At 53.8% G+C, this 18,113-nt stretch overlaps 2 protein-coding genes across 3 annotated transcripts in view; one reads left to right on the top strand and one right to left on the bottom strand.

Annotated features, from left to right (window-relative positions):
- XPO7 (exportin 7) overlaps positions 1-4,492 on the bottom strand; it is a 44,187-nt gene extending 39,695 nt beyond the window's left edge. For both annotated transcript variants that reach the window (XM_083880350.1, XM_083880351.1), the window contains exon 1: positions 4,404-4,492. In XM_083880350.1, coding sequence (XP_083736476.1) covers positions 4,404-4,421 — 18 coding nt within the window. In that variant the 5' untranslated portion in view covers positions 4,422-4,492. The remainder of the gene's footprint in view (positions 1-4,403) is intronic.
- Positions 4,493-6,195: 1,703 nt separating this feature from the next.
- DOK2 (docking protein 2) lies at positions 6,196-13,275 on the top strand (the record flags this gene model as incomplete). The annotated part of the gene is made up of 6 exons (XM_083880399.1): positions 6,196-6,258; positions 8,711-8,995; positions 9,873-9,972; positions 11,135-11,316; positions 12,277-13,138; positions 13,180-13,275. The coding sequence occupies 5 exons, from the start codon at positions 6,196-6,198 to the stop codon at positions 12,988-12,990; spliced, it is 1,344 nt and encodes a 447-aa protein (XP_083736525.1). The 3' UTR covers positions 12,991-13,138; positions 13,180-13,275.
- Between the last annotated feature and the right edge of the window lie 4,838 nt (positions 13,276-18,113).

The following is an 18,113-nucleotide window of genomic DNA, read 5'->3' as shown; positions in this document are numbered from 1 at the left end:
AATTGAAATTTTTCATCATTCCAAGTAAAATCCATAAAAAGTTTTTTTTTTGTTTCTTCATTCCAGAAAAAAAAATCCATAAAAATTATTTTTGGGCTTCACCAAACCACGAAAAAACCTTAAAAAAAATGGATTTTTTTCATCATTCCAGGTAAAATCCAGGAAAAATCCAGGAAAAATCCATAAATAAAATGGATTTTTTTCATCACTCCAAATAAAATCAATTAAAAAAAATTTTGAGGTTTCTTCACTCCAAGAAAAATCTCTTAAAATTTGGATGTTTTTCATCATTCCAGGTAAAATCCATAAAAAGGTTTTTTTTTGTGTTTCTTCAATCCAGAAAAAAATCCATAAAAATTATTTTTGGGCTTCTCCAAACCACGAAAAATCCATTAAAAAATGGAATTTTTTATCATTCCAGGTAAAAATCCATAAAAAGTTTTTTTTTTGTGTTTCTTCAATCCAGAAAAAATCCATAAATATTTTTTTTTGTTTCTTCATTCCAGAAAAAAAAATCCATTAAAATTATTTTTGGGCTTCATCAAACCATGAAAAATCCACAAAAAAAAAATCATTTCAAGCTCCAAACCCTTCCAGGATTTATTCCCCCAAATTCCTGTGAAATATTCCCAAATATTCCTTTGGGATTTTCTCCTGGAAAAAGAAAATTCCAAGGAAAAATTTCCAGTTTCTAAAAGGGTTTAAAGGGACAAGACACAAGGAATGTTTTTTTCTATGGGAAAAAAATTAAATTAAATGGGATTTTTTGGGAATCCCTGGGATAATCTGGAATAAAATAAGGAATTTTTTTCCCTTAAAATTCCCCCCAAACCTTTGATATTTTTGCTCCTCACGGGAAATCCCCGAATTCCCAAATCCCTTTTTCCAGTTAAACTTTAACTCCATTTCCAGCTCCTCAATCCATGGAAAAAAAATCAGATTTTTGAGCCAAATCCAGAAGGAAAAAAAAATAAAAATAAAAAAAAATATCAGGTGGTTTTTTTTTTGGTTTTTTTTTTTTTTTTTTGGTTTTTTTTTGTTTTGTTTTGTTTTTTTCCCATAAAAATCCTGGTTAAAAAATAAAAAAAAAAAAAAAAAAATTTTCATTTTTTCTGGTGAAATTCCCAATTCTGAGTTAATGAATTGCTCACCCTCCTCATTCCTTTTTTTTTTTATTATTTTTTTAATTCAAATTCCTTTTTGATTTATTCCCCAGAGTTCCAGGGATAATAAATAAATAACTCCTGGAAATTCTGGATTTTTATTTTTTTCCCTGAGGTTTTCGGTGTCTGTAAAAAACCAAAATCCACCAAAATTTGATGGAAAAATCCACAGGAATTTTACAGGAATTTTATAGGAATTTTATAGGAATTTTACAGGAATTTTACAGGAATTTTACAGGAATTTTACAGGAATTTTATAGGAATTTTACAGGAATTTTACAGGAATTTTTGCAGGAATTTTACAGGAATTTTACAGGAATTTTACAGGAATTTTACAGGAATTTTACAGGAATTTTACAGGAATTTTATAGGAATTTTATAGGAATTTTACAGGAATTTTATAGGAATTTTATAGGAATTTTACAGGAATTTTATAGGAATTTTACAGGAATTTTACAAGAATTTTTGCAGGAATTTACAGGAAATTTTCAACAACTTTTGCAGAAATTCACAGAAATTTTTGCAGGAATTTTGCAGGAATTTTTGAGGTTTGGGGTCAATTTTAGAAGGTTTGGGGTCAATTTTAGGAAGTTTAGGATGAATTTTGGGGGGTTTTGGATCAATTTTAAGACATTTGGGGTCAATTTTAGGAAATTTGGGATCAATTTTAGAGGGTTTGGGGTCAATTTCTAAAGTTTTGGGAACAATTTTAGGTGGTTTAGGGTCCATTTTAAGGGTTTGGGATAAATTTTTTGAGGGTTTGGATCAATTTTTGAGGGTTTGGGGTCAATTTCTGAGGATTTGGGATCAATTTTAGGAAGTTTGGGACCAATTTTGGAGGGTTTGGGGCCAATTTTAGGGGGTTTGGGGCCAATTTTAGAGGATTTTGCATCAATTTTAGGAGGTGTTGGGTCAATTTTAAGGGTTTGAGATCAATTTTAGGACATTTGGGGTCAATTTCTCAAGTTTTGGGATCAATTTTAGGGGGGTTGGGTCCATTTCAGAGGGTTTGGGATCAATTTTAGGAAGTTTGGGATCAATTTTTGAGGATTTGGGATCAAATTTAGAGAGTTGGGATCAATTTTAGGAGGTTTGGAGACAATTTTAGGGGGTTTGGGATCAATTTCTGAAGTTTTAAGGTCAATTTTAGGGGGTTTCAGGTCAATTTTAGAGGATTTTGTGTCAATTTTAGGAGGTTTAGGGTCAATTTTAAGGGTTTGGCGTCAATTTCTGAGGTTTGGGATCAATTTTAAGACGTTTGGGATCAATTTTAGGAGGTTTGGAGACAATTTTAGGAGGTTTGGAGACAATTTTAGGGGGTCAGGATCAATTTCAGAGGGTTTTGGGACCAATTTTAGAGGGTTTGGGTCCATTTTAGGAGGTTTGGGGTCAATTTTAGGAGGTTTGGGATCATTTTAGGGGGTCAGGATCAATTTCTGAGGGTTTGGGATCAATTTTAGGAAGTTTAGGATGAATTTTGGGGTGTTTCGGATCAATTTTAGGAAGTTTGGGTCAATTTTAGGAGGTTTTGGGATCCTTTTCAGTGGATTTGGGGTCAATTTTGGAGGGTTTGGGGTTCCTTCAGAGGGTTTGGGTTCCTTTTCTCTGGGTTTTAGGTCAATTTCTGAGGGTTTTGGGCCAATTTTAGGGGTTTTGGGTCCCTTTCAGAGGGTTTGGGTTCAGTTTCAGAGGTTTGGGGTCACTCCCAGAGGGTTTTGGGTCCTTTTGAGGGACTTTAGGATCCCTTTCAAAGGGTTTTGGGTTCCTTCAGAGGGGTCTGAGCCCACTCAGGGGGTTTTGTTCCCCTCCTGAAGGTTCCAGGGCCCTTTTCAGAGAGTTTTGGGTCCTTTCCCGGGGGTTTTGTCCCTCCAAACTGGATATTTTCCATCCCTGATTCCCCTCCTGCCCCAGGAACTTCTCCAGCCCAGGATTCCCTTAAACACCCAGGAAAAGCTTCCCCCAGCTCTGAGTGTCCCCAGGGCTGGGAAAGGGTGGAAAATGATCCCAACAGGGCTTGGAAAGGAACCCAAATGTCTGGAAAAGGAGCCCAAACCTGGCTGGGAAAGGAACCAAAACACGGCTGGAAAATTATCCCAACAGAGCTGGAAAAGGATCCCAAACCCAGGTGCAAAAAGATCCCAACAAGGCTGGAAAAGGAACAGAACCGGTGGGAAAATTATCCCAAACCCAACTGGAAAAGGAACCCAAACCTGACTGGAACAGGAACCCAAATCCTGGGTGGAAAAGGAACCCAAAACTGGCTGGAAAAGGAACAGAACTCAGCTGGAACAGGAACACAAACCCAGCTGGGAAAGGAACCCAGAACTGGCTGGAAAATGATCCCAACAAAACTGGAAAAGGAACCCAAACCTGGGTGGAACAGGAACCCAAACACGGCTGGGAAAGGAACCCAAACACGGGTGGAAAATGATCTCAACAGAGCTAGAACAGGAACCCAAACCCGGGTGGAACAAGAACCCAAACCAAGCTGGAACAGGAACTCAAACACGGCTGGGAAAGGAACCCAAACTCGGCTGCAAAATGAACCCCAAAGCAGGCTAGAAAATTAACCCAAACACGGTTAAAAAATTATCTCAACAGAGCTGGAACAGGAACCCAAACCCGGCTGGAAAAGGAGCCCAAATCCTGGTGGAAAAGGAACCCAAACCACGCTGGAAGAGGAGCCCAAACCCGGCTGTTAAACCACCCCAAACCCAACCAGAAGTCCCGCAGCTCCCTCCAGGCTCCGTCCCTGGGCCGGCAGCAGCGAGCGGTGACAGGAGGGACCCGGGGGTGACAGAAGTGACCCGGGGGTGACAGGAGGGACCCGGGGGTGACAGGAGGGACCTGGGAGGTGACAGCGGAGACCCGCCTGCCGCTTCCAGGGGGAAACCCGGGGATGTGAAGGAGCTTCTCCCCGCGCTCTGCCCCACAGAGCCCCGGGCTGTGCGGGGACACGGCGGGGACACAGCACGGCGACACGGCCCGGACACCGCGGCCACACAACGGCACCGGGAGGAGACACCGGCAGCGTGAGGGGGACAAGCTGAGGGAGCACAGGGACACCGGGGACACCGCGGCGGCGGCGGCGCCACCGAGCCCCGAGCGGCGCGGCCTGCGCGCTGGGGCCTGTGCCGGGCCTGGCCGTGCGGGGCCGGGGCCGGGCCGGGGAGCGGCTCGGGGGTGACGGGGGCGCGGCGGGCGGGCCGGGCCGGGCCCCGCGGCGGGCCCGGAGCTCACCTGCACATGATCCGCCATCTTGCCCCATTCATGCTCCGCTCGCGCCTCCGCCCCCGCCTGCGCCGGGCCCGGCGCCACCACCGCGTCCCCCCGCGCCGCCGCCCGCACCGCGCATGCGCCGCGCCGGGGACACGCCCCCTTTTTCCTCCCCTCCCGCGCGCCTGCGCTGCCCCGGCGGAAGGACACGCCCCTTTCTCGAGACCGGCGCGCCCGCCCCGCCTATCAGGAGCCTGCGCGCGCAGGGGGGAGGAGCCTAGTCTGGTCTAAGCCACGCCCATCCGTGAATAAATTACGCCTCTCCTAATGGATCGCCAGGCGTGAGGCCACGCCCATCCCCGCACAGGCCACGCCTCTTCATTAGCCCGGGGCGTGGCCACGCCCCCGTGTGCGCGCGCGGCGCGGTGCGTCTGACGTCACGACGCGAGGGGAGGAGGCGGAGGGAGGGGCGTAAGCGCGGTTTGTTGACACGGCCTTAAAGGGGCCGCGCACCCCCGGGAACAGAGCGGGGACAGCACCGGGACAGCACGGCCGGTGTCCCCAGTGTCACCAGTGTGACCACGGACACCAGTATGACCAGTGCCCCCAGTGTCCCCAGTGTCCCCACTGTGACCACTGACACCAGTATGACCAGTGTCCCCAGTGCCCCCAGTGTCCCCAGTGTCCCCACTGTGACCACTGACACCAGTATGACCAGTGTCACCAGTGTCCCCAGTCCCCAGGCCAGTGCTCAGTGTCCTGCCCAGTTCCTGCTGTCCTGCCCAGTGTCCAGTGTCCAGCACCAGTGTCCAATGTCCAGTTCCAGTGTCCAGTTCCAGTGTCCAGTTCCAGTACCAAATTCCCAGTTTCCAGTGTCCAGTTCCCACCGTCCTGCCCAGTGTCCATCAGCACCACAGGGTGGCACATGGGTGTGTCCAGAGATACCACACCCACCAGTCCATCAGTGCCACACCCACCTGTCCATCAGTGCCACACCCACCTGTCCATCAGTGTCACACCCCCCTTCAGTGCCACACCCCTATCAGTGCCACACCCACCTGTCCGTCAGTGCCACACCCACTTGTCAGTGCCACACCCACCTGTCCATCAGTGCCACACCCACCTGTCCATCAGTGCCACACCCCTATCAGTGCCACACCCACCTGTCTGTCAGTGCCACACCCACCTGTCAGTGCCACACCCACCTGTCCATCAGTGCCACACCCACCTGTCTGTCAATGTCACACCCACCTGTCTGTCAGTGCCACACCCACCTGTCCATCAGTGCCACACCCACCTGTCTGTCAATGTCACACCCACCTGTCCATCAGTGCCACACTCTCCTGTCAGTGCCACACCCACCTGTCCATCAGTGCCACACCTCCCTATCAGTGCCACACCCACCTGTCAGTGCCACACCCTCCTGTCAGTGCCACACCCTGGTCCCGGGCAGGTCACGCCCCTGTCCCTGGGGACACACCCAGGTCACACCCCTGTTCCCTGGGGACACACACACAGGTCACGCCCCTGTCCCTGGGGACACACCCAGGTCACGCCCCTGTCCCTGGGGACACACCCAGGTCACGCCCTGTCCCTGGGGACACACACAGGGAGGTCACGCCCCTGTCCCTGGGGACACACAGGAAGCCGCCCCGAGCAGAGGAAGAGGCACAGCCTGAGCTGAGCTCTGCACGGGCAGGGCTGGTCCCGGTGACACCGTGGGGGGACAGGACCCTGGGGGACCCCCGGGACACGCCAGGGACACTTGGGACACTCAGGACCCCTGGGGACACTCAGGACACTCCGGACACTCGGGATGGAGGAGGCGGTGGTGAAGCAGGGCACGATTTACCTGCAGCTCCAGCAAACCTTCGGGAAGGTCAGGGGGGTCCTGGAGGGGGGGATCCCATGGGATGGGGTGATCCCAAAGGAACGGAGTCATCCCATGGGATAGGGTGATCCCAAAGGAATGGGGTGATCCCAAAGGCGTGGGGTGATCCCACAGGGGTGGGGTGATCCCATGGGATGCGGTGAATCCTATGGAGTAGAGTGATCCCCAAGGGAATGGGGTGATCCCAAAGGGGTAGGGCGATCCCAAAGGAATGAGATGATCCCAAGGGAATGGGCTGATCCCGCAGGAGTGGGGTGATCCCATGGGATGGGGTGAATCCCAAAGGAATCATCCGAAGGAATGGGTTGATCCCAGTAGAGTGGGTTGATCCCAAAGGAATGGTGTGATCCCAAAGGAATTGGGGTGATCCCAAAGGAATCACCCAAAGGAATGAGGTGACCCCACCCATTGGACACTCAGCTGTCCCTCACCCCCCATGGGGGGACAGGAGGGGTTGGGGACACTGTGGAGACCCCCCAGAGAGGCCCTGCAGAGTTAGAGGGTGACAGACGTGACCTGGGGGGGACAGACGTGACTGGGGGGGACAGACGTGACCTGGGGGGGACAGACATGACCCACAAACCAGGAAGTGACAGATGCCACCTCCAGAGTCACGTTGGGTGACAGATGTCACCCCCAAGGCCATATTTGGGGACAGTCCCAGCCGGGAGGTGACAGCTGTGTCCCCTAAAGCCACATCTGGGGACAGTTCCAGATGTGGGGTGACGGAAGTGACTCTCAAGGCCACATTTGGTGACAGTTCCAGCCCAGGGGGTGACAGTCCCAGCCCGGGGACGTGACAGCTCAGCCCAGGAGGTGACAGAAGGGACTGTCAAGGCCACATTTGGTGACAGTTTCAGCCCAGAGTGTGACAGTCCCAGCCTGGGGACGTGACAGTTCAGCCCAGGAGGTGACGGAAGTGACTCTCAAGGCCACATTTGGGGACAGTTCCAGCCCAGGGTGTGACAGTCCCAGCCTGGGGACGTGACAGTTCAGCCCAGGAAGTGACAGAAGTGACTCTCAAGGCCACATTTGGTGACAGTTCAGCCCAGGAGGTGACAGAAGGGACTCTCAAGGCCACATTTGGTGACAGTTCAGCCCAGGAGGTGACATCTGTGTCCCCAAAGCCACACAATTTCCGATCGAGCCGCGGTCGGGCCGAGGGGAAGGAGCTCTGGGGCCTCTCCTGCCCCTCTCCCTCCCCACTGAGGGGCCCCCGGGAAGGGCAGGGATCCCCAAATCCCAAATTGGGAAAAAGGGGAATCCCAAAATCCCAAATTAGTAAAGGGAATCCCCAAATCCCATCCCTGGGGGAGGATGTGACAGTTCTGGGGTGACTTCCCTGCCCCCACTTCCCCTCCCCGAGCCCGGAACTGCCTTTGGGTTTAAAAATTTTTATTTTATTTTTAGGGGAAATGGAAGGAAGGAGGAGCTGGAGGTTGTGGGGGAGGCTGGGGCAGGTCAGGGGTGTTTATTCAGGTTTTTTTTTTTAATCCAAATTTGTGTTGGTCCCAAATTTTAGTCAGTGTAAAAACCCTGCAGGGCTTTGTGCTGCCTCGGGTTCCTGCGTGGGGATAAAAACTCCTGGGGAGGGAAAAATTCCTGGGGAGGTAAAAACTCCTGGGAAGGTAAAACCTCCCAGAAGGTAAAAACCTCCCAAAAGGTAAAAAGTCGTGGGAAGGTAAAAAACTCCTGGAAAGATAAAAACATATGGGAAAGTAAAAAACACCTGGAAAAGTAAAATCATCCTGGAAAGGTAAAAATTCCTGGAAAGATAAAAACCTCCTGGGAAGGTAAAACAGTCCTGGAAAGGAAAAAAAAAAAAAAATCCAGAAAGGTAAAAAACTCTGGAAATAAAAAAATTCCTGGAAAGATAAAAACCTCCTGGGAGGGTAAAAACTCCTGGAAAAATAAAACCCTTGGAAGGTAAAACTATCCTGGAAAGGTAAAAATTCCTGGAAAAAAAAACCTCTACTGGGAAGGTAAAACACTCCTGGAGGGGTAAATCCTTCTGGGAAGGTAAAAACTCCTGGAAAGGTAAAAATTCCTGGAAAGGTAGAAACCTCCTGGGAGGGTAAAAACTCCTGGAAAAATAAAACCCTTGGAAGGTAAAACTGTCCTGGAAAGGTAAAAACCCCTGGAAAAGAAAAAATTCCTAGAAAGGTAAAAACCTCCTGGGAAAGTAAAAATCCCAGGAAAAACAAAACCCTCTTGGGAAGGTAAAACCCTCCTGGGAAGGTAAAAAATTGGGATGATAAATCCTCCTGGGAAGGTAAAAAATTGGAATGGTAAATCCTCCTGGGAAGGTAAAAACCCCTGGAAAATTAAAAATTCCTGAAAAAAATAAAACCCTCCTGGGAAATTAAAAAAACCCTGTAAAAACAAAAACCTCCCTGGGAAGCCAAACCCCTCCAACAACCCCAACCCTTGTCCTGGGCAGAAGTGGAAGCGTCTCTGGGCCGTGCTGTACCGGGACAGCCCTCGCTCCAGCGCGCGCCTCGAGCTGCTCGAGGGCCCCGAGCGGCCGCGCAGGGCCGAGGGCGGCCGGCGCCTCGTCCGGCTCAGCGACTGCGTCCACGTGGCCGAGGCCGGCCCCGAGGCCACCGCCTGCCCCAAGGACACCGTCCCCTTCCTGCTGGAGACCACCGACCGACGGTTCCTGCTGGCCGCGGATGGGGAGGAGGCGGCGGAGTGGATCCGGCAGCTCTGCGAGCTGGCCTTCCCGGTACGGCACGGGGATGGGGTGGGAACAGTGGGAGGGGTGGGATCCATTGGAATCAATGGGATCCATTGGGGTGGGTGGGATCCATTGGGATCAATGGGATCCATTGGGTTCAGTGGGATCTGCTGGGATCAGTGGGATCCATTGGGGTGGGTGGAATTCATTGGGATCAGTGGGATCCACTGGAATGGATGGGATCCATTGGGATCAATGGGATCCATTGGGATCAGTGGGATCTGCTGGGAGGGGTGGGATCAGCTCGTATGGATGGGATGTGCTGGAATGGGTGAGATCCATTGGGATGGATTGGATCAATGGGATGGATGGGATCCACTGGGATCTGCTGGGATAGGTGGGATTCATTGGGATCACTGGGATCCATTGGGGTGGGTGGGATCAATGGGGTGGGTAAGATCCATTGGGATCACTGGGATCCATTGGGATGGGTGGGATCTACTGGGATGGGTGGGATTCGTTGGGATCACTGGGATCCATTGGGGTGGGTGGGATCAATGGGGTGGGTGGGATCCATTGGGACAGATGGGATCTGCTGGGAGGAGTGAGATTCATTGGGATCAATGGGGTAGATGGGATTCATTGGGATCACTGGGATCCATTGGGGTGGGGTGGGATCTGCTGGGATGGGTGGGATTCATTGGGGTGGGTGGAATCAATATGGTGGGGTGGGATCAATGAGAGGGGTGGGATGCATCGGGATCAATGGGATCCATTGGGATGTGTGGGATCCACTTGTATGGATAGGATCCACTGGAATTGGTGGGATCTACTGGGATGGGTGGGGTGCACTGGGATCACTGGGATCACTGGGATGCACTGGGATCACCGGGAGCCCTCCCTCACCTGCCCTTCCCGTGGGCAGAGGAGCCAGGAGGAGGCAGGAGCAGCCAAGGACACCCCGCAGGGCACGGAGGGCGAGCTCTCCATGGAGGAAAACTCCCTGTACAGCTCCCGGCGCCGAGGTGAGCAGGGCTGGGCGGGGACATCCCCCCAAACCTCCTCCCCAAACCTCCTCCCCAAAAAGCCTCTTCCTGCCGTGGTTTGGGGGCTGGGCTGGGCTGGGTTATCAGCACTGCCCGGGGCTGGCCGGTTCTTATCAGCCGGACACTGCTGGCCTGGCTGCAGTGGTCATCCACTGTGGGGTGAGACGTGTCCAGTGCTGTGTCCATCCCAGCTGGCCTGGAGAGGGCTGGGCTGGGGGTCATTCACAGTCCTCCAGGGTGGGACATACGTCCAATGTCCACCATGTCCATCCCAGCTGGTCTGGGAGGGTCACTCACAGCCCTTCTCCAGGGTGGGACACATGTCCAATGTCCATTCTGTCCATCCCAGGTGGCCTGGAGCAGCCTGTCCTGGTTTAGGGGAGTCACTCCCAGTCACTCAGCAGGGTGGGACACAAGTCCAGTGTCCACCATGTCCATCCCAGCTGGCCTGGAGCAGGCTGGTCTGGTCTGGGGGGTCACTCCCAGCCTTTCTCCAGGGTGGGACACATGTCCAATGTCCACCCTGTCCATCCCAGCTGGCCTGGAGCAGCCTGTCCTGGTTTAGGGGGGTCACTCCCAGTCACTCAGCAGGGTGGGACACAAGTCCAGTGTCCACCATGTCCATCCCAGCTGGCCTGGAGCAAGCTGGTCTGGTCTGGTCTGGGAGGTCACCTTGACCCCTCTGTGGGGTGGGACACATGTCCAATGTCCACCATGTTTAGGGCTCTGGGGTGGTCACTCCCAGCCCTTCTCCAGGGTGGGCCACATGTCCAATGTCCACCCTGTCCATCCCAGCTGGCCTGGAGCAGCCTGTCCTGGTCTGGGGGTCACTCCCAGCCCTTCTCCAGGGTGGGACACATGTCCAATGTCCACCATGTCCATCCCAGCTGGCCTGGAACAGCCTGTCCTGGTCTGGGGGTCACTCCCAGCCCCTCCACACTATGACCCACATGTCCAGTGTCCACCATGTCCATCCCCAGTTGTGTCTGGAGCTCTGTCCTGGTCTGGGGGTCACTCCCAGCCCTTCTCCAGGGTGGGACACATGTCCAGTGTCCACCATGCCAAGAGCTCTGGCATGAGATGGTCACCCCCAGCTCCTCCACCCCATAACCCACCTCTCCACCCCCATCTCCCCGTACAGCCAGCCTGGACCAGGACTTCGAGGTGACAGTGCGGGTGACCCCGTCGGCCCAGCGGTGTCACCTGCGGGGTCGCTGCGTGCTGCGGGTGGCCCCGGGGGCGCTGGAGCTGCGGCACCCCCAGAGCCGGGACCTGCTCCTGCTCTGGCCGTACCGGTTCCTGCGCCGCTTCGGCCGCGACAAGGTCAGTGCCCACGGGATTTTGGGTTCTTTTCCACCAAGATTCCAGGCTGGTGGTGGTTTGAGGGGTTGGAGTCTCCAGGGCATCCCCTTGGATGAGGTGGGAGATGAGGAAGGAGTTTGAGGCCTGGACAGGGGGTGTGGAGCTGGTCCAGGGTGTCGCTGTTTGGGACACGAAATGAGCCACACTCACCCATCAGGTTGAAGTGAGGAAAAGAATGAGCAGTTTATTATGATTTGGGGTTTTTATAGGATTAGGAATTTGGTCAAGGATTGGGCAGATGGGAGGAACCACCTCTCTGACCCCTGTGGTCAATCCTGAAGTCCATCACTGAGAGGAATGAGAACAATCTACATTTTCAAAACATTTTTCAAAAACGTTTTCGAAACAAAAATGTTTTGAGAGACTCCAAAGGAAAATATGTAAACAATCACCAGAAGGTTTAGGATTAGAGTGTCCCCAGGGGGTTTGGAGACCTTGGCCCAGGAAAACACTGGGTTTGATTTTAGTCTCCAACACTGAGAGAGGAATTACAAACCACAAAGGTGTGAAAAAGGAAACTGGACGTGGCACTTGATACCAGGACCCAGTTGAGGTGTCAGGGCTGGGTTGGGCTTGATGATCTTGAAGGTCTCTTCTGACCTACACATTGTGTGATTCTGTGATTCTGGGATTCTGTGAAAACAGTAGCTTAGCACAGCACAAGATGCAAAATTCAGTAGTTTTGGGGTTTATAGAATAGAGGTAAATGGGGGACAAGGTGGTGGAATTCAGGTGGTACCTCAAGTTCCTTTCCTTCTTCCTCATCCTCCATCGACTCCACAACCCAGAGTTTGTTTGTGAAGACAAATCTGACATTCCTCTTACTGCCACATGGTGGGAGGCCGGGCTGGACATCACCGTGGCCTGGTGACCCTGCCCACTGACCACTGACCACTGACCAGTGCCCACTGCCCTCCCCAGGTGACCTTCTCCTTCGAGGCCGGCCGTCGCTGCGCATCCGGAGAGGGAAACTTCGAATTCGACACCAGACAAGGCAACGAGATCTTCCAGGCCATCGAGGCGGCCATCGAGGCCCAGCGCAGCTCACCGGGCTGGGCACAGCCCCACGAGGACCCCAAATGTCCCTCTGGAGAGGCCAAAGCTCTCAAAACCAAACCAGGAGAACCCTCGGGGTCCCCTCGGGGTGTGGATTTCCCCTACGCGGAGCCCCGCGACTCCCTGCGCCGCGGGATGGCCGGGGCCGAGTCGGAATACGCCGTTCCCTTCGACACCATCGCCAAGTCCTTGCTGTCCCGCCAGCTGGGCTGTCCCCAGGAGGTTGTCCCCGAGCCCCTGGGTGTCCCCAGGGATGCTGGAGGGGCTCAGCAGCCCCCCGGCCGCCCCACGGCGCCCAAACCCCCTGAGCACATCTACGACGAGCCCGAGGGGCTCTCGGGGCCCGAGGGGCTCTCGGGGATGTCGCTCTATGATGAGCCCCAGGAGGTGAAGGGAGAGGCCTGGAGGCTGCAGGCGGCCCCCGAGGAGCCCCCCGGCCTGGGCTGTCCCTACAACCCCCAAAGGGATGATTACGCTGTCCCCAAAGGGCCCTTCCTGCTGCCGGGCAAGGAGTGGCTCAGCCACTGTGACTATGACAATGTGGCCCTGAGGGTGGCCAAGAGGAGGGACCTGCAGTGAGAGGGGGGAGAGGAGGAGCAGGGGAGCCCCCAAATCCCCCAGGTTGGGCTTTATCCCACCCCAGAGCTGGGCAGAGCTGAGACCCCCCTGTGGGGGCATGTCTGGGCAGTGGTGGGGCACAGCTGAGGGTGGCAGGGGACACTGGGAGGTGGCAGGGGACATCAGGAGGTGGCAGGGGGCAACTGGGAGGTGGCAGGAGACACCAGGAGGTGGCAGGGGATAGTTGGGAGGTGGTAGGGGACACCTAAGGGGTGGTAGGGGGCAGCTGGGAGGTGGCAAGGGACACTCAAGGGGTGGCAGGGGACTCCTGGGAGGTGGCAGGGGACTCCTGGGAGGTGGCAGGGGACAGGTGGGGGATGGCAGAGGCCTCTTGGAAGGTGGCAAAGGACATTTAAGCAGTGGCAGGGGACATCTGACGGGTGGCAGAGCACAGCTGGAAGGGGTCAGGTAACTCCTGGAAGGTGGCAAAGGACACCTGAGGGGTGGCAGGGGACATTTGGAAGGTGGCAGCTGACACCAGGAGGTGGTAGGGGACACCTAAGGGGTGGCAGGGGATACCAGGAGGTGGCAGGGGACACCAGGAGGCGGCAGGGGACAGCAGGAGGCGGCAGGGGACACCAGGAGATGGCAGGGGACACCTAAGGGATGACAGGGGACACCAGGAGGCGGCAGGTGACACCAGGATGTGACAGGGACAGCAGGAGGCGGCAGTACCCGCAGTGCCCGCTGGGGGGCGGTGCAGCCCGCCGGAGCGGCGGTGCCCGGGACCCCGGAGCCCAAACCCGCTCCGGCCCCGGCTCGGCCGCTCTCGGCCCCGGGAGGCGCTTCCAGGGGCGGCCGGGGCGGGGACGGGGCCGGGGAGCTCCGCTGGGTGAGCTGCCCTGGGGATGGACACCCCAAATAGGCCAGGATGGACATCCCGAACCTCCCAGGATGGACACCTCAAACCCCCCAGGATGGACATCCCAAACCTCCCAGGATGGACACCCCAAACCCCCCAGGATGGACACCCCAAACCCCCCAGGATGGACATCCCAAACCCCCCAGGATGGGCATCCCACCCCATGGGATGGACAATGCCCATTGCAGGGTTTCAGGTGCCAACCCCGTGCCCACACCCAGCTTTTCCTTTTCATTACCCTTTTTTTCCTTTTCCCTTTCCTTTCCTTTCCTTTCCTTTCCTTTCCTTTCCTTTCCTTTCCTTTCCTTTCCTTTCCTTTCCTTCCCTTCCCTTCCCTTCCCTTCCCTTCCCTTCCCTTCCCTTCCCTTCCCTTCCCTTCCCTTCCCTTCCCTTCCCTTCCCTTCCCTTCCCTTCCCTTCCCTTCCCTTCCCTTCCCTTCCCTTCCCTTCCCTTCCCTTCCCTTCCCTTCCCTTCCCTTCCCTTCCCTTCCCTTCCCTTCCCTTCCCTTCCCTTCCCTTCCCTTCCCTTCCCTTCCCTTCCTTTCCCTTTTTCCCTTTCCCTTTTCCTTTCCCTTTTTTTCCCTTTCCCTTCCCCTTTCCCTCCTCCTCCCCCCTCCCTCTTTCCCCGGGCACATCCCTCTCCTCATCCCAATTCCCCACTGGAATTTTTCCGGCTCCGGGTCCCTCCTGTTTTCCATGGAAAGCGCCGACATCCCATGAATTATTTACACCCTTTTCCCCAATCGGGAGCTCCGGTTCATTCCCGGGACGCTGCGACTCCAAGGGGCGGGTTTTTAATGAGGATAATTAAGAGCTTTTTTTAAAAATAAAAGATGCTGATTAAAACTCCCGGGGCGGGGGGTGAAGGGGATGGGCTCCTGCTCCAGGTGGGGATAAAACACCTAAAAATGATCCAAAATAAAGGAAAAATAAAGTTTCCAGCCGGATTTTCCAGGTGGGATTAAGGGAATTCGTGGAGAGAGACACAGCTGGGAGAATCTTGGGATGAACTGAGAGGTGGGAGACGCTTCCCACCCTTTCCCAGCCCCGTTCTTATGGAAAAATGGGATTTTCCAATCCATTTCCATCTCCAGGGCCGGGAAATCCGGGAGAATTCCCGAGCTGGGGATTCCTGACGGCGCTGGAATCGATGGCCGGAGCAGGAGCGATTATTAATTAATTAATTAACGCTCATTAGCGTTGTTGGTTATTGATCGGAGTTAGGCGGCTCTTCCCCCTCCAGCCCAGCCCCTGCCTGAGCCAAAGGAATGGGAGCCCTTCCCGAAATTCCCAGTCCTGTGGGAATTCAGGGAATGAGGGATGGCTGGGAATATCTCTATAAAAACATGGAAACTCTTCCCAAATTTCCCCATCCTGTGGGAATTCAGGGAATGAGGGATGGCTGGGAATGGCCCTGGAAAAACATGGAAACTCTTCCCAAATTTCCCCATCCTGTGGGAATTCAGGGAATGAAGGGATGGCTGGGAATATCTCTATAAAAACATGGAAACTCTTCCCAAATTTCCCCATCCTGTGGGAATCCAGGGAATGAGGGATGGCTGGGAATGGCACAGTAAAAACAGGGAAACACTTTCCAGATTTCCCAATCCTTTGGAAAGGAATTCCTTTGGGAATTTGCTGGGAATGACCTGGCGAATACAAGGAGAAACTTCCCAATCCTGTGGGAATCCAGGGAATGAGGGATCACTGGGAATGATCCTGGAAAAACATGGAAAAACTTCCCAAACTTCACTCCCCAATCCCTTGGAAAGGAATTCCTTTGGGAATTTGCTGGGAATGGCACAGTAAAAACAAGGAAACAGTTCCCAATCTTTTGGGAATCCAGGGAATGAGGGATGGCTGGGAATGACCCTGGAAAAACATGGAAAAACTTCCCAGATTTTGCTTCCCAATCCTTTGGAAAGGAATTCCTTTGGGAATTTGCTGGGAATTACATGGTGAATACAAGGAAACACTTCCCAAACTTCCCAATTCTTTGGGAATCCAGGAAATGAGGGATGGCTGGGAATGACCCTATAAAAACATGGAAACACTTCCCAGACTTCCCAATCCTATGGGAATCCAAGGAATGAGGGATGGCCGGGAACGACCCTATAAAAACATGAAAAAAACTTCCCAGACTTTTGTGCGAATTTCGGGCCAACTCTGAGCTCTGAGCCAGTTTTTCCTGCTCTTCTCTTCGCCGCTTTTGCCATTAGTGTCTCCTCGGATTAGGGCCGGGCTCCATCTCCCGCTCCTGCCCAGCCCTGGGCGCCAGCAGGAGCTGCAAACTGCATTAGGGCCGTGCCAGGAGCCCCTAACGGCATTAGGGACCAGCGTTAGGAGGTGCTGAGTGACAAGGAGCTCATCAGGCCGGGATTGATGGAGAAATCCCGTTCCCGGAGCTGGGCAGGAGCAGAGCCCTCCTTCATTCAGCAGAAATTGATAATTGGGATGGTCTGGATTGTCTCCGCCTGTCTCGTTGTTGGAGCTTTGGGATTTTGGGATGAATGGGAGGAGTGAGGAGAAAAACTCCAGAATTCATCCATCCTGCTTTTCCTCGCCTTTTTTTGGTGGTTTGACGGTTCCCAAATTGGTTATTCTTGGGAATTTCAGCATTCCAGAGCTGGGAAAATAAAGCAGAGCTGGGTTTTTCCCTGCCCTGGGCTGCAGCAGAATTAATTGGCAATTGCTGGGAGTCCACAAAGCCGGGGCTGGGTGGGAAGGAAGCTGTAAAACCCTCCCATCCACAGCCGTAATTCCTTCACCCCGCATTGATCCCGCGGCTCTGCTGCCCACGGCCGGGCCAGAGGGGACAGGCTGGGCATCGATCCGGGGCCTGGGGCGGCCTGGAGTGTCCCTGAGCCCTGGCCCTGCTGGGAGGGGATTCCCAGGCTGATCCCTGATCCCTGCTCATTCCCAGTCTGATCCCAGCCTGGAGTGTCCCTGAGCCCTGGCCCTGCTGGGTGGGGATTCCCAGGCTGATCCCTCATCCCTGCTCATTCCCAGTCTGATCCCAGCCTGGAGTGTCCCTGAGCCCTGGTCCTGCTGGGAGGGGATTCCCAGGCTGATCCCTGATCCCTGCTCGTTCTGGGACCAAATTCCCAGTCTGATCCCAGCCCAGAGCATCCCTGACCCCTGCCCCTGTTGGGAGGGGATTCCCAGTCTGACCCCAGCCCGGAGCATTCTGAACTCCTGATCTTTCTAGGAGTGAATTCCCGGGCTCATTCCAGCCTGAAATGTCCCTGGTCCTTCCCTGTTCTGGGAGAAAATTCCCAGGCTCATTCCAGTCCAGAGCATCCTGAACTCCTGCTCATTCTGGCACCAAATTCCCAGACTGATCCCAGCCCGGAGCATGCCTGACCTCTGTCCCTGCTGGGAGGGAATTCCCAGCCTGATCCCAGTCTGGGGCATCCTCAACTCCTGCTCTTTCTAGGAGAGAATTCCCGGACTGATCCCAGCCTGGAACATCCCTGATCCCTGCTCATTCTGGGAGTGAATTCCCAGGCTCATCCCAGCCTGGAGCATCCTCAATCCTTGATCTTTCTAGGAGTGAATTCCCAGACTGATCCCAGCTTGGAAAGTCCCTGGCGCTCCCTATTCTGGGAGTGAATTCCCAGTCTGATCCCAGCCCGGAGCATCCCTGACCCCTGTCCCTGCTGGGAGAGAATTCCCGGGCTCATCCCCAGTCCCTGCTCGTTCTGGCACCAAATTCCCAGTCTGATCCCAGCCTGGAGCATCTCTGATCCCTGCCCCTGCTGGGAGGGAATTCCCAGGCTCATCCCAGCCTGGAGCATCCTCAATCCTGGGATTTTTTTCTCCCAAGCTTTCAGCTCTGCAGAGTCTCCATGGAAGTGGCTGTTTAACGTGTTTCCTTTTGCCTTAATCCGCCGTGTTTGCACCAAAATAAGTGTCACATTCCAGCAGGGAATTTTTGATTTGGGCTCCAGCTTTGTGAGGACAGCCCTGGCTGGGCTGGGGGTTCATGGGAGCAGGGGAAGGGTCCCCATCCCACCCTCAAATCCCTCTGTGTTAAATTCCAGCAGGGAATTTTTGCTGGAGGCTCCAGCTTTGTGAGGACAGCCCTGGCTGGAGCCTTGGAAAACTCTGGAGCTCTTTGGATGCTCCATTCATTAATTAATTCCAGTAATCCCATTAACAGGATCACCCAGAGCCCAAATTTGAGTTGAAATCCCAAACCCCAGACCCTGCTCCTCCTACAC

The sequence above is a fragment of the Zosterops lateralis genome (genome assembly GCF_965231275.1).
Source record: "Zosterops lateralis genome assembly, chromosome: 30".
NCBI classification, from domain to species: Eukaryota; Metazoa; Chordata; class Aves; order Passeriformes; family Zosteropidae; genus Zosterops; species Zosterops lateralis.
The sequence above is the reverse complement of the archived record's forward strand: the minus strand, read 5'-3'. Positions and strand labels throughout refer to the sequence as shown.